This window comes from Tenrec ecaudatus, chromosome 12 (genome assembly GCF_050624435.1).
Source record: "Tenrec ecaudatus isolate mTenEca1 chromosome 12, mTenEca1.hap1, whole genome shotgun sequence".
Lineage (NCBI taxonomy): Eukaryota > Metazoa > Chordata > Mammalia > Afrosoricida > Tenrecidae > Tenrec > Tenrec ecaudatus.
Window position 1 is genome coordinate 33,959,299 of NC_134541.1, and position 15,662 is coordinate 33,974,960.

The 15,662-nt window shown below is 51.6% G+C and overlaps 2 protein-coding genes across 2 annotated transcripts; both read left to right on the plus strand.

Annotated features, from left to right (window-relative positions):
* The first annotated feature begins 545 nt into the window (after positions 1-545).
* On the plus strand, positions 546-1,372 carry C12H20orf141 (chromosome 12 C20orf141 homolog). Its single transcript, XM_075527892.1, is given in 3 exon segments — positions 546-904; positions 906-1,042; positions 1,119-1,372. Coding segments are annotated over 3 exon segments (498 nt in total). The 5' UTR covers positions 546-775; the 3' UTR covers positions 1,351-1,372.
* Positions 1,373-2,069: 697 nt separating this feature from the next.
* TMEM239 (transmembrane protein 239) lies at positions 2,070-2,525 on the plus strand. Its single transcript, XM_075564643.1, has one exon. The coding sequence runs from the start codon at positions 2,070-2,072 to the stop codon at positions 2,523-2,525; it is 456 nt and encodes a 151-aa protein (XP_075420758.1).
* The last annotated feature ends 13,137 nt before the right edge of the window (positions 2,526-15,662 follow it).

The following is a 15,662-nucleotide window of genomic DNA, read 5'->3' on the forward strand; positions in this document are numbered from 1 at the left end:
GTTGTTGTGAGGAACACAGACCTCTCTGTACCCCACTCCTGGAACGCCTGTGTCTGGGATATCTCTTAGGAGCTGCAGAACTTAGAATGCCTATATAGCTTCTTCTGCCCTCCGCCCTCTCCATTTAGTAGGTCCCCCAGAAAGCCTTAGGCTGCTTCCAGGTAAATCTCTCCTTCTTCCAGAGCTGTATGTACCCCTGACAGTCTGCACCCAAGGGCCCATAGGTATCACCCCCTCTCAGGAGAGAGAGGTGGGCACTGAGAGAAGGAATGAGTTGGCCCTGGGCCCCCACAGAAAGCCGGAAGCCCTTCCTTCTCCCAAGGCCCCCCTGCTCCTGCAGTGATGAGCTAAGAATGCCTTCCTGGGAACTCGGATCCCCAGAGGCGTAGCAAAGCATGACTGGTGAGTCTTAGTTCTCAGAAACCACTGACATCAAGCCAAGATGCCCCCAGCTGCCGCCCCCGCCCCCGCCCCCGCCCTCTCCCTGCCCCAGCTGCTTATGAGGCCAGAAGCAGGCAGCAGGCTCCACCTGGCAACAAGTCACAATGCCCCAGCTGCCCAGTCCCAGTCCCAGAAGGGCTGGCCCAAAGTGGGAGGAGGTGAGGAGGGAGGTTCGTGGGTAGGTATGGGGGGAAGAGAAGGTTCATGTCCCATTCAAGGCCAGTCCCTCATTTTCAGAATTCATCTTTGAGCGCCTGCTGGGACCCTCTCCCCTCTCAAGCCTGATCCCTGATACTGCCTCCCAGCTCTAGCCCTGCCCCCTTCACATCCCTCCATGACCAGGCTCTACTTCTTCAGGCCCCAAACACTGGCAAGTCTGATCCCAATCCCCACCAGGGGCCTGGAGGCTGGAGAGGGGTCAGGTAGCCCAGAGGACCCAAGTGTGTCCCTCTGGGGCCCTTGGCCTGGCCCAGCTCCTGGACAGTGCTGTAGGGCTGGCGGTGCTGGGGCTGACCGCTCGGACGGTCCTTTTCACGATCAAACCAGCGCTGCTGCTGCTGCTGCTCCTGGTCAGTTTCCTCTCGTTTGACCTGCTTCGCAGGTAAGTGGGCCGGTGGTCTGGCAGGTGAGCAGACACGTGTGGGCCAGTGGTCAACCTCTCCCTTTTCTCTGCGCAGGCCCCCAGCTCCCACCCTGCCACAGCACAGGCTCCTCGCAGGGGGCCAGAGTCGGGGGGCTGGCGAAGGTCCAGGACACCAGGAGTCCCTGCTTCTGCCCCTGGTCACAAGACCAGTCAGCCTCCAAGATGCGCTGCTCCTGCTGGTGTCCAGCCTGGGGCTGCTGTTGTGGGCTCACGGTGTGCCCCTGCTCTTCCTAGGCCTGGCTTTCTGCCTCCACCCTTGGGTCTGAGGCCCCTCCCCGAACACTGGCTCTCTTCCTGAAATATACTGGCCATTCTGTTTCCTGAAGCCTCCGTCCTTTTGTGGGGTGGGCAGGGGGTGTGTGTCTGAACCTCCAAGAACCCCTGATCCTACATCGTGACCAGTGGGTCACCTGGGTCTGCTCTGGAGGCCCAGCCAGGGAAGGGAAGATTGAGGAGAGACAGGGAGCCCGGGTGGGGAGGCGACCGTGATATCACATTGTGGGTGGGGGTGGCCATCCTGGCCTCCTCTGTGGTTCCAGAGAGAGAGGGCCTGGAAAGGAAAGACTTGTGAGGAGAGGGCTGGGGCTGGCAGCCAGGCAGCAGGGAGGGGCTTCCCCCAGGAAGCATCCACACCTGCACCCACGAGCTCCACGGGCTCTCCTGCCAGCCTGGAGGGGTTGCAGTGGCTGCTTTCTTGGCCAGGCCCCACCCCAGTCCGGGTCACAATAGGGCTCCTCTGGGGAGGGTGGGGGTGGACAAGAGTGGGGAGCTCGGATCTGGCTGCCAGGATGTTCTGGGTGCTGTAGGAAGCAAGATGACCTAGTGGTTCTGCTCAGAGGTAAGTCCCAGCTACCAGCTGGCAGCCCCACCCCAACCACACTGGTGCCTTCCTGAGCCCTGCACCCCCACCTGCCTCTGCCGGGCCAGTTCCTGCAACTGCCCCATGCCACGCCCCCCTGCCCTCTCCCCAGGTGCGCCCACTGCGATGCAGCAGCCTCGAATGGACACAGATGCCATCGGTGCTGGCGAGGGGCTGCAGCCTGTGGCGCCCTGGTCAACCTGGGTCTCCAGGCAGGGCTGGGTGCGCTGGTGGGTGTGCCATGTGCCCCGCAGCTGGGCCCGGTGGTGGGCCACATCGAGCTGGCGGCAACCTCTGCAGCGCATGCTGTGGGGCTTTGAGGGAGTGCTCTACCTGCTGCTGGCGCTGATGCTGTGCCACGCGCTCTTCACCACGGGCTCCTACCTGCTGGGCTCCCTGTGGCCCGTGGCTGCTGCCGCCTGGCGCCACCTGCTGCCAGCCCTCCTGCTACTGGTGCTCAGCGCCCTACCTGCCATGCTCTTCACCACCTCCTTCCTGTTGCTCTTCTCCACGCTGCTGAGCCTCGTGGGCCTCCTCGCCTCCATGTCCCACCCCGACCAAGCTCAGGACTTGGACCAATAGAAGGCAACCCCACCCCCACTGCCTGTGTCTGTTGAGCCCAGGCCTAGGACCAGAGGCCTGGGGAGAGTGGGGGGGGCAGTGGGGCTAGGACTTTGCATCTTGAGCAGGCCCCTGCACCCCAGGCTGTTAGCACAGGCTGGGGCTCCTGCAAGCGTTTCTGGATCCCACAGCACAGACCGGCCCGATGCCTGGGCACCTCCCACAAGTTGACGCTGCAGGTACCTGGTGTGGCGGGTGGTGGTGGAGGGTTTTGGACAGGAGAGCCTAGGGGGTAGGGGGAGAAGGCTTAATTAGGACGGAGCTTGGCCAAGCCGCTGAGGGCACCCACGAGCATGTGGTGATGCTGCTGGCAACTGGCAGCATTTTCTTCTGGCAATTTGCTCAGCTGTCACAACCCAGAGCTCCCTGGACTTTCCGCTTCTCTCTACTAGCCCCTCTCCCCTCTGTCAGGGGTCCCACAGATTAGGAGGCAGATTTCATTGACAAAAGACTGTGAGGACTCAGTTGAAGCCCCCACAACACCTCCACTCACCTTCTAGACCTTTTCAAGCAGGCATCCCCAGTTTCCCAGGCATTCTGTCTCAGCCTGCAGCCATGGGTTTTGGAGATGGGCTAACCGGGGTTGGCCTGTGAGGTCCCCAGAGAGTGGTGACCCCAGATCTGTTGCTGACCAATGAGTAAGTGCCCCCTCTCCAGGGGCCCCCGCCTTGGCAGGGGGTTGCTGTGAGTCTGTCTGAAGTGCTTGATAAAGACCAGAAAACTGTCAGAGGTTGTTTTGAACACGCAGAACCGATCTGTAGACTCGGAAAGTCTGTTGACCCTGAAAGTTCTCGAAAAAGCCGACAGCTTCCTAGGCCCTCCAGGAAAATAGGACTCTGGACCTCAGATAAGGTGGGGAGGGACGAGGGGTGAAAGGCCGCCGTGTGCTATGAAATCTCAAATTGTGCAGATGTGAAAATCTGCTGGTTGTGAAACTCTTGGGTCTGGGGCTCAGTGCCAGGAGATGCTTATGCAGCTGAGTAGGGAAAGCCAGGTCCTGGTTCCCAAAGCTGAGCAGGCAAGCTGCTGGCAGGTCCCAGGGGGCCATGGGAGTTACATTCCTTGGTACCCTGACACGCTCCTAATCCCTTCATCACAAGCTCGAGTGACTCGCTGTTCACAAGGATGGTACATCTAGGACAACTTTCCTACAGCTAAGATCCACTTGCCTGACCCCTGCCCACTCCTGACCCTTACCCAGACTTTGACTTGGAAATGATCCCCCATCTCTGTCCTCCCCCTAACCCCTCCTTTTCCCCAGCCCCAGCCTGGTCCTGATCCTCATTATCTATATAATCCTAAAATCCTTGCTTTTAGACCCACGGTTCCTTCCTGCCACAACCCCCACCCACCCCCATCCCTAAGTACTCTGGCCTTAGAGAAGAGTTCCTAGGAGCCTGCTGACCTGACTCATCTTTTTCCAGATGGATTTGCTGCGGAAGCTTGTAAGCCTGCCTACCCTTGGTTCGAAGCAAACGAATGGCACAGCCCTTCCGTCTCATTTCCTTGTAGCTCTTCTTGAAGTGTAGCCAGGTGGTGAGGGTGAGGCAGGACCCGGAGGTGGTACAGTTTTGTGGTCAGCCTGGGCTATGGTGTATTAGCAGAGGCTGGGCTCAGAGCCCAGCCCTGGCACTTTCCAGCCCCATGTGACCTTGGAGGAAATGGCTAAAGTTCTTTGAACTTCAGTTTCTTGTCTCAGGGCTCCTGTAGGCGGGACCCCTGGCACCTGGGTGAAGCATCTGGCTCCTAGGACCACAGATTGCAGGTATGGTGTTACTATCTCATTTTAGAGACTAGAAGTCAGCCTCAGGATAGCCAATTTGTAAGTGGCAAAGCCAGACCACGATAACAGGCCACTAAAGAGAAAGCCACAGGGGCTGCAACCTTATTAAAGACCCCCTGGCCTCTCACTACCTGCTCTCAAGAGTCCTGTCAAGGATGACAGGTGTGGCAAGGTCACGAGTCAATCCAGTCTAGATGGCTGGTGGGCTGAAGCTCTGGGTCTGAGGTGGTTAGGGTGGAAACCAGAGTCATTTGGATTAGGGAGAAAGGACCCAGGTCCTTTTTTGGACCCAGGTCAGCCACATTTGGGAGCAAGGAGAAGGCCTCTCTCTTTCTCCCTGAAATATACATGGGGGCTTCAAAAAGTTAATAAAAAAATTGAATAGAAAGATAATGGGAAATTTCCACCAACTTCTTGAAGCCCCCTAGGAGACTTGGTGGTGTAGTGGGTTACACATCAGGCACAAGGTCAGCAATTTGAAACCACTGGGCGGGGAGAGATAGAGATAGATATATATAGAGAGAGGGCTTTCTACACCCATACAGAGTTACAGTTTTGGACACTCAGAGGGGCAGTCCTGCCCTGTCCTATAGGGTCACTATGAGTCAGACTGGACTCAACGGGGAGTTTTGGGTTTCTGAGTACACCACCCATTCTTCTACCCTGCGGATAAAGGACTAGACGAGGTAGCCACACAAACTAGAGAGCCGATGGGCGATACTTACCCTATAACCCAGCAAACCCGAACCAAACGCTCTAAGAGATCCATGGGTCTTTTGCCTCAAGGTATGATCCCAGGACCAACAGCAACGTAGGGATTGCCTAGGAGCTCCTTGGAAATGCAGAGTCTCAGGCCCTACCCCATACTTGCTGAATCAGGACTTATCTCCTAAACAAGATTTCCAAAGAACCACGATGCTCACTGCGCTTGAGAAGCAGTGCACAGGGGCGTGCATTTGAGATGGGGCACTTCCCTTGTTACTGCTGCTGGTGGGAGATGGAGCACTACTCGGTGGGTGGGTACGCGCCGTGGAGAGGAGGCAGCCGTTTGAAAGGATCAACAAGCCACAGGAATCGATCTTACAGGAGGAGACGTGCAATCCCTGTTTGTACACATCGAAAATACATGCCAGCGAAACATGGGATTTACTTTTGTTCGCACAAAAACAAAAGGGAGAACGGAATGGCCAAGGGGAGGAGCAGGCTAGTGGCTGAACTGAGAGACCACGCAGAGGGGAACAGAATGCCGGAAATTCCTTTCCAGGCAAAGTCATTCTGAGTTTAGCCTTAAAAAAGGCAAGTCTGAGGTGAAGTGCGGATCTGCTGGTATGAGAGGTTCTAAGCGGGTTCAATTTGGGCCAAGAAGGAAGGGCTGCCAACCCCCCGCCCCCTTTGGCCTGTGGGGCCTGGGCAGCTGGGTCCTCTGGAGGGCCCACTCCGACCTAGCCAAGCCTGGTGTGATGGGGATGCAGTGAGGCAGTTTTCCAGCAAGCCAGGTGGCCTGGCCAGAAACATAAGCCATAACCGGGCTCAGGCAGAGAATACAGAGATAACAGAGGCTAGGGCTGCTTAACAAGGGGCTCTTCTCAGGCCACACACATGGGGGGCGGAGGGGGCATCCGGAAGAGGAATTGCCCAGGAGGACAGCTCCTCCTCCCCCAACCCCAGGAACAACAGTTAATTAGGAGCAGCCACTCAGCGGCAGGGTGACGCTTGGAAGGGGGAAGGGGTGCTTAGCCACCCCAAGGCAGGCGAGGGGCGTGGTCACAGAGAGGGGAACTTCTTGGCAAGGGGGGGGAAGGGGCTTGAGTGCGCAGGCCTGGAAAGGCGGAGGCTGTGCAGGAGCAGAGCACGGTCTGGGGAGGGGGCAGTGGACCGACCGACTGCAGTCAGCCGCCACCCGCGGAGGACAGAGAAGGGGTGGGCCTTGGAGCAGTGTGGGGGAGGTGCCCTGCAGCCAGTACGCCCGCCCGAAGGGGTGCTGTGGGGCGCGGAGAGGGGCCACGGAGGGGGCAAAGGGGCCTCTTCAGGCTGAGTGGGCAGCAGTAATATTGGGATCAGAGGCAAGTCAAGGTTGGGCGATCCCTGCGGGGCACCCCTATAGGGTCCCAGGGTACTGAGGACGCCCTCCCCCAGGCTTAGATGTCACTCTAGGAGAGGGGCTGCATGTTGACCATGGGGGCAAGGCAAGGGGTACTGGCCTGAGTCCGGGAAAATAATTCCAGACTCTTCCTGGGGTGGAAAATCTTTGGGGACACTTGCCACCTCCGAGTCTCGCCCACCGCACAAGAACACGGGTGCTGACCTCCGCGCCCTGGAGGTCATCTCGCCATAGCAACGGGAACCAGGCTCAGGGAGACAGATGTGAGCTGTATCCACAGGCCTGGCCTGAGCCCTCCACGCACGGATCCAAATCTCCGGCCTAGGCCCCCAATCTGTGTACTCAGCCCCTCTCCAATACTAGAGACCCAAACGCAGAGCTCAGAGAATCTTGGGAAAAGAAGGGGCCAATCTAACAGGCTTATGCGTGCCTCCCGCCACCCACTCTCCCCAAAACTCCCAGCTGTACTCACAGGGTCTTCCAGGCTGTAATCTATGAGAGCAGACAGCCTCATCTTCCTCCCTAAGAGGGGATGGGGAATTCGAACCACCAACCTTGGAGTTAGCAAGCCAGCACTTATCTCAGAGTGCCACCATGGCCCCCGTCAAGCCCCAGGCTGCTAATCCCATTCCTCCAGGGTAACGAGCTATTTTTGTGAGGCATGTCAGGGCCTGGACCCCTGTGACTCGGGAGAAGCTTTTCCACTGCTGACCCAACTCCTCCATCTACATTCTGGAACTAACCCCCTGCTGCCTGTATACGGATCCCTAATCTTTAGAATATTTTCCATGTTAAAAAAAGGATTTGATCAAGCATTTGTGGCGTCTTTCCTATTTTCTGACCCGTGTTTTGCAATGTCTAATACAACAAAAAGCCACGTCACCAAATTTTAAAACTGACAGGAGGTCTTGTATCGGAGGGGCCCTCGAACCATTCCTGGAAAAAAAGTCATTTATCTTCGTCCTCTAATTCCATTTCCCACCAACTCTTTGATGCTGCCTCATATTTGCAAAGAATTTGTAACGTGTATGAAAGTTAGGGGGCTCTAGATAGAAAGAAACCCCACAAATCTGAAAGCCGGATGTTATCAGGATAGGGTCTCTTGGGTTCTTCACTGTAATGTACAAAGTAGGATTGCCACACAATGGCACATGGATTGCTATTCCCTGGTACCATTGATTTTGTCCTGCTTTGAAAGGACCTGCTTAATGTTCTACCATTAAGAGGCTTACTGTCCACTTTCGTTAGAGAAATTCCCTTCCATTCCTTTGTTTATTGATAACACTGCTTCTGCTGCATTTATTGTGAGGATCACTTGGTTGGTCTGCTTTATTCTGTTTATAGAGTGTCTTAGGCTGGGTTCTCTACAGAAGGAAAACAAGTGAAGTTTGTCGACACAGCAGTTTTATCATGGAAGCAGGCCACATCACCTAGGAAACTCCCTCTCAATTTGATTGGCTGCTTATGGTAGCTCTCATTAAGGGGAATGACGACATTGTAACTGCCAAACCACTGAAAATCATGGCCCAGCTAAGTCGACACACAACCTTAACCATGACATAGAGTGAGTTAATTGCTATGTTTTCCTTACTGTCAGACCAATTTGCATAGCTAGGAGAAAAATATACATTCTGGTTTCTTTTTGAGATATAATTCACAGACACAATTTACATATAAGTAAAATGCACAAATCTCCACAATTTAACTTTATACAAATATTCACGCACACACACCCTGAAATTAAAAGATAAAAATATAAATCCACCCCCACACACAAAGATAACCACTATTCTGATCTCTCTCACCATAGATTAGCTTTTTTTTAATCACCATAAATGTCCTATTTTTGAAATCATTCAAATTATTGTGTTGTGCCTGGCTTCTTTCAATGTTGCCTGTGAGAATTAGCAATGTTGTTGCATGTCAGGTGTTCGTATTAGTGTGTATCATTTCATTGTATATATAGATCATAATTTACCCATTCTCCTGTTGATAGACATGTGGGCTCTTTTCAGATTTTAGCTATTATAAAGCTTCCATGAGTATTCTCATTTAAATCTTTGGATAGACAGATACATTCATTTCTCTTGAAGTAGAACTGCTGGTTTACAACTAACCATTTCCACTCTGACCATTTGTCTTCGACAATGTGTTGGAGGCTCTAGCCAATGTAAGAAGGCAAGAAATAGAAACAAACGGCTTGGAGATTGGAATGCAAGAAGCAAAACTATTTATCCACAGGCAACTTGAGATCCAACAAAATCTTTAAGGGAGCTACTAAACCTAATAAGGGAGTTTAGCAAGGTACGGGATACAAGGTCAATATGTAAAAATCAGCCAATTGTATTTCTTGAGCCCTGGTGGTGCGGTGGGGTAAGTAATTACCTCCTAACCCAAAGGTTGGTGGTTTGAAGCCACCAGTCACTCGAAGGGAGAAAGACAAAGCAGTTGGCTTCCATAAAGGTGCATGGCCCCTGTGGGGCAGTTCTACTCTGTCCTATAGGGTTGCTATGAGTCGGAATCAGTTCAATGGCACCGGGTTTGGTTATTTCATTTGAAATCAAACCCACTTCCTTGAGCCAATTCTGTGTCATAGTGACTCTATATAGACTTCGGACACTACAAATTTTATGTGCGCAGTCAGTCACACCTGTCTCCCATGCAGCACCTGGTGGCCTTGACCCACTGAACTTGTGGCTAGCAAGCACCCTGATGCCTAGCCCACAGCACCACCAGGGTACTACAGAAGTAGAAATGAAAATATTTTACATTAACAAAACCATATGAGATAGGGCTATACTTGACAGAAGAGATGAAAGAGCATTGAAAATGAAAATATTCTTGAAATAGTTAAATAAATGGAGAAATACACTTTGCTCAGGAGATAGAAGACTCAATCTTGTCTGTCAAGATCCCTCAAATTGGTCTATATAGTAAAAAAACAAAAAGAAAGAAAAAAAACCAACAAGCATTTTGGTAGAATTATCAAACTGAAGTGAAAAAGTCATGGATGCAGAATAGCCAAAGCAGCTGTAATTAAACACCAACAACAAATTGAAGGGCTAAACAAACAAAAAACCCTGAAGGGCTAAATTCTGCTTCATGTCAAGGTTATCGGAGAAGCACAGAAGAAGATGGGCACGAGGCAGGACAAACAGACCCAAGGGGATCGGGTAGCGAGTCCAGACACACAGATATACAAAAGGAGGCCTGCTTGTGGACAACGGTAAACAGCAAGCTTGTGGAGAGAGGAACTGGGAGAATAAACTAACAGAAGACCAGCTATCTGCTTTTGTGAGGAAGTTTCCAGTTAGATAACAAATTTGGGAGGGAAGTGGGGGAGTGAATCCTCTAATTTTCTTCTTTTAAAGAAGTCCGCCCCACCCCCACCCCCAGAACTGATCAGAATACGCCTTTCAGGAATAGCTTGCTGTGATGAAGGAAGGGTTACTGGGAGCTACTCTTTAAGAGATTTCACGCAAAAAGAGGAAGTCTATGCAAGGTTATCTTAGTAAATGATTTGTTCAGTCGTCAAATAGGAAATCGGTTTTGAGGGCTAGTGTGAAAAGTTCTGTAGGGTGTAGGGTTAGTTGGCAAGTGCGTGCTACCAAGTGAAAGCAAGGCCAGGAGACCCTTTCACAAAATACTCTGGAGAGGTGCACGGCTCCTGGTGGAGTTCCTGGTCCCCAGTTCTGAGTACAATCAGTAATGGAGGAGTCGCCGAGCCTCACGTTCCAGTGTGTGTGGCTGTAAAAGCTTACATGCTAGCAAATAAATTCCACCTTCATTCTATTCTGTTGGCTTTCACATTTATGAAGAGAAACCTCTTGGACCATTTTTAAGGATGCATGAAAGTGGTAGAAAGAGGAGAGGGCAGTGTGCTACAGCAGTTACAAATCCTCACTGTGGACGATGACAGTCCTCTTCCACAGTGGGCGAAGAATTCAGAAACAGAAGGGAAAGAATGGAGATATTGGGGTCAGCAGGTGGAAGGGTCTCAGGAGCACACACAGAGGGAGAGTTCTGGAAGTAGAGCAGGGTTTGAGGGGAAGGGAACAGCTGGGAAAGGCTGGGTGGGGGGAGGTGGGAGCAATTCTTGCAGAATGGCAAGCAACAGAAGGGGACCCACTGAGGCCGGGTGGCTGGGATTACTTTCTCCTGCAAACCAGATCAGGTGTGCAATTTGCTCCAGCCACACTGAGAAGCCTGCAAGCCAGAGAGGCAGAAGTGCCCCATCAGAGAAAAGTGTTCTGAGAGAGAAAAGCTGAAAGGAATGGGCCAAAGTGGATGCAGCTAAGGGCAGGTTTTTGTTCACTGTAAGGAAACAAAGCAGCAAGGATTTTGCAAAAATACAAGACTATCTGAAATCCTAGCTCACTAACAAAGAGCTCTCTTTCATTTTTGTATATTCCCTTCTATGCTTTGTCTACACCTGAGCCAGCCTTATTTGGCATCGTGCTGGCCCCTCTGTACATAGTGGTACCTGATTTTCAATCGCCCTGGCCAGGTTGTGCTGCCAACTTCAACTGTCTTTACCCATGTCCTCCACCAAAACCAAAGCACCAAACCCGTTGCTGTCCATTTTGATTCACTGTAACCCTATACGACAGAGTAGAACTGCTCTATCGCCTCACCAAGGCTGTGATTTTTAATGGAAGCAAGACAGCCCTACTGTCTCCCCACTGAGCAGCTGGTGAGCTCAGAGGTTGTCCTTAAGGTTAGTAAGCTAGCACTTCCCACTGTCACCAGGACTCCTTCCCGGTGCCCAGGGATGTCGATCTAACAGGCTCCTTTCATTGGCAGTTTGTAGATTGCTAACAAGGATCACCACTTGCCCAGCTTATTCCTGTCACCTTCACTGTAAGATTGTCTTGGTCAAATTTCTCAATGACAAGTGTGAAGAGTCGATGCAAAAAGCTCCATCCCTCTCTTCCTCTTTAAAATGATGTAATGAGTCTCTGTGTGACCTTATTTTCCTGCCACTCCCACCACACCTTCCACTGTTGATGCTCTTGAGACCCTAGGGTCTGAAACCTATGGTCAGGCCCACTGGATAAATCCCAAACCTCTTACCAACCCCGGCCCTTTGCCTCCTCTGCGACTTTGGAATTTACTTTGTTCCCTTTGCACATTCTACCTATCAAATAACGATTATCTGACTAGTCTTCCATGTGGGCTTGAGAGTTTGTTTAGTTCCAACTGCTTATGAAGCATCTCCTACTGCCACCTTGTCCTTCAGGGTTGCTATGAGCTGGCACTAGCTCGATGGCAGTGAGTGGGTACTATGTCAAACATAACAGTTGTGAGGATGGTGCAGGACTGGACAGTGTTTCATTACATTGTGCATGGGGCTGCTCACTTGGAACCGTGGCATCTAAACAATAGCAAATGTGCTCAGATTGTGTAGGGCAAGGTATGTCCGGGTGCACGTGGACACTGACTGTAGAAAAGAATGGAAGATGGAGGTTAGGAACTAGCCAGATCCTAAATTCCATGTGAAATGTCAGAGGAAGCCAGCCTCTAACAACAGAAGAATCAGTAGGTGCGATTGTATGGTTATAATATATAAAGATCATAGTAAAGTCACAGAGAATGAGAGAGTGAAATAAAGGAGTCAGACACATTTTATGGTAACATGCTCACCTCAGCTCCTCTTGGTGGTGGAGGTGGGAGAAGGGAGAGGGTCTTTACTAACTTGGGATGTTTATAGGTAGCTGTAAGAGATGCATATTTAGTAGTTACATATGCCACCAGATGGGTGATAAGTACAGTAAGGTCCCTGAGCTCACAGATGAGGAAACCTAGTACCTGCATTGGGGGAAGGTCGGAGGGGGGCTGGTGACACAGTGGGAGGAGACAGCAACAGATGTCTGCTTCTGTAGGGAGATAAAATCAACCACGTGCTCACTTTAAGGCAGCATAGCTGGTAGGGAAGAGTCTGTGGGAATGATATTTAAAGCAGGATAATATACTTAATCTCCAACTTAAACAAAAGTGATGGCTTTCCAGATTCCCTCTGATAAGTTAGGGAATATAGTCCTAGTTCCCTCCGTGTTGGTTTCCCACAATGAAATACTAGCCATTTCAACTCAGTTCCTGATGTTTCCAAACCTCAAAGAGCTGTGAACAACAGAGCTCTGTTTTAGGCACATACACCGGATGTTCTGGTGGGTGTGGAAATGGTATGGGAAGCAGCAATGAGGCCACCCCTGGGGGTTTCTACACGTGAGGGGTCAAAGGTTCAGGGTTGGGGAGAGACCAAAGACACCTTCCAACTCTTTATTTATTTATTATTTATTTATTCATTCCTTCCAACTCTTAAGACTGGGGTTTGGGAGACTCGTTCCCTTACTCAGGAAGATGTCACTCTGTCCTTCCACGTCTTCATTGGTGACAGCATTGGACTAGTACAACACTGGACACAGCAGACGCTGAGGCCCAGGACCTGCGGCGGAAGGCTGGCCCTGCAGTCACTGGCAAATCCTGCCCAGACTCCAGTCTATCCCGGCCATGTTCCTGAATGAGCAGGAGGCCGTCTATCCAGCTTGAATATGTGGATCAGTCTGTCCGAGTGTCTGGGCCGCTGCCTGCAGAGTCCCTCCATTCTTGGCACAGAATAGGGGCCACTGGGAACACAGCGGGGCATGCCGAGCACAAAGTTCACTGCAGGGCCACATCCTACAAAAGAACCAACTGTTCGTAGAGGGACTTCTAGGCAGCTCCCCCAGGCTAAAGTGTCCCCATCTGTGCACTGAGGTGCCCACGTCCCGACTCCAGACCAAGACACCGTCTGAGGAGCAGAGAACAGATTAACCAGGTTATGGAAGCCATTCCAGACCGGAGAAGACTGTTGTTAAGCCCAAGCCGGGGGCACTGGGACTCACAGGTTGAGAACCACTGTTTGAGCCCCTTTCTACTTCCTCGACATGTCTTGCTGTGGATAACCACGTGCCGAATGGTTTACCAGGGTTCCTTCCCAATACACCTGGGATGTGGCCCACGGCCTCTGCATCCTATATGTGCCCTCCTGCTTCTCTCCTTGTACCCCCATGGGCCCCTCTTCCCCTCCAACTCCGAACTGTGACCATGTTCTGCTCTCTGCTCACAGGTCACGCTGGAGCCTTCAGATCCGGGTGCTCTGTGGGCCACTGCTGTCCCCATCTTGGTGTTTCCCAGGACCTCCCAGGGACCTGGGGTAACCAAGCTCGCCCCCCCTCCTACCTGAAACCAACTTAAAAAAAAATCATTTTATTGGGGGCTCGTACAATTCTTATCACAATCCATACATATATCCATTGTGTCAAGAACATATGTACATTTGTTGCCATCATCATTCTCAAAACATTTGCCTTCTACTTGAGCCCTTAATATCCGCTGCTAATTTTCCCCCTCCCTCCCCCCTGTGAACCCTTCATCATTCATATATTATTATTTTGTCATGACGTCTCCCCCTGCCCTCTTCTCTGCTGTCCCTCCCCCAGGGAGGAGGCTATATGTAGATTCCTGTAATCAGTTCCCGCTTTCTACCCCACATTCTCTTCACCCTCCAGGCATCGCCACTCTCATCACTGGTTCTGGAGGAGTCATCTGTCCTGGATTCCCTGTGTTTCCAGTTGCTATCTGTACTAATGTACATCCTCTGGTCTAGCCAGATTTGCAAGGTAGAACTGGGATCATGATAGTTGTAGGGAGGAAGCACTCAAGAACTAGAGGAAAGTTATGTTTCATCGTTGCTACCCTGCACCCTGCCTGGTTCATCTTCTCCCCACAACCCTTCAGCAAGGGATGTCCGGTTGGCTACCCTTGGGCTTTGAGTCTCCACTCTGCACTCACCCACATTTTCAATGATATGATTTTATGTTCCTTGACTCTTGATACCTGATCCCTTCGACAGCTCGTGGTCACACAGGCTGGTGTGTTTCTTCCATGTGGGCTTTGTTGCTTCTGAACTATATGGCCACTTGTTTATCTTCGAGCCTTTAAGACCCCGACACTATATATTTTGATAGCTGGGCACCATCTGCTTTCTTCACATTTACTTATGCACACGTTTGGCTTCATTGATCGTATCAGGGAGGTGGGCACCCACCAATATGGTTTTTAGCTCTTTGATGTCTGATAACTGGTCCCTTCTGCACCTTGTGGTCAGACAGGCTCGTTTGCTTCTTCCTTGTGGGCTTTGATGCTTTTCAGCTAGATGGCCACTTGTTTATCTTCAAGCTTTTAAGACCCTAGGTCTTTTGATAGCCAGGCACCATTAGCTTTCTTTACCATATTTGCTTATGCACACGTTTGTCTTCAGTGGTTGTGTCAGGAAGGTGAGCACCCACCAACTCCTCTTTTTTGACTCCCTGTTTCTACATTTCACAACTTTGGTTCATAATGGGACTCTGAAGACCTGGTTCAACATAAAGTAGCCTTCCAACCTTGGGGCACTCCGTCCCCTTGCTGGGGATCTCCCGTCTATGACATCAAGGACAGGGGCCATTATATAATTGCAGTCCCAATCCACCTCTTCCAGGTTCCGACTCCTGGCTATGAAACCCTTGAGGATGCTCCTGACTTCGGTGGCCACTACACTCTCTGCTTGCTGTAGGCACTCTGTACAGAGAAGCAACACTAGGCATGGGGGTGAGGGGATCCAAAAGTGAGGCAGGAATCTGGTCTGGGGAGGAGCACATATGCAAACAGCCAGCTAGCATAGCCCCATGGTCAGAGTCTGAGGCTGGTAATGAGAACAGGTTGCCCATGGTCAACAGCATTATCACTGAGATGTGATGGGCAGCGGCACCTCTAAAAGAGGGAGTGTGTAAGATGGGCTGGGGTCCAGAACCCTAGATTCAGAAGCCTCTACCAATGGCCCAGAGATGGGGCTGGAAGAGAGCTTCACCAAGTTGTCAACAGCTATTCGGGATTCTGACCAGGACATCAAAGCAGTGGTCGCTGGCCAGCGTGGCACTATAGAAGTTCCCTTCAACTACATCCAGTCGCAGAGAGCCTGCCAGGGGCTGGAGCTGAGTAAGGAAGTGTGGCAGTTAAGAGCAGAAACAAGCAGGGTGGGGAGGGAGGGTCCCCGTCAGCCAGTTATCCCCTTCCCCAGGCCTTGGCCACCTGCCTCTGGCAAAAGGAAGTCCCTAGTGATGCTCTTCCCCCAGAGGCATCGCCATGTTCCACACCAGCAGGCAGGAGTTTGGCAACATCTGGTCCAGATGCA

Coding starts and splice junctions, on each gene's coding strand:
- TMEM239 (XM_075564643.1), top strand. CDS start 2,070: ATGCAGCAGCCTCGAATGGACACAGATGCCATCGGTGCTGGCGAGGGG.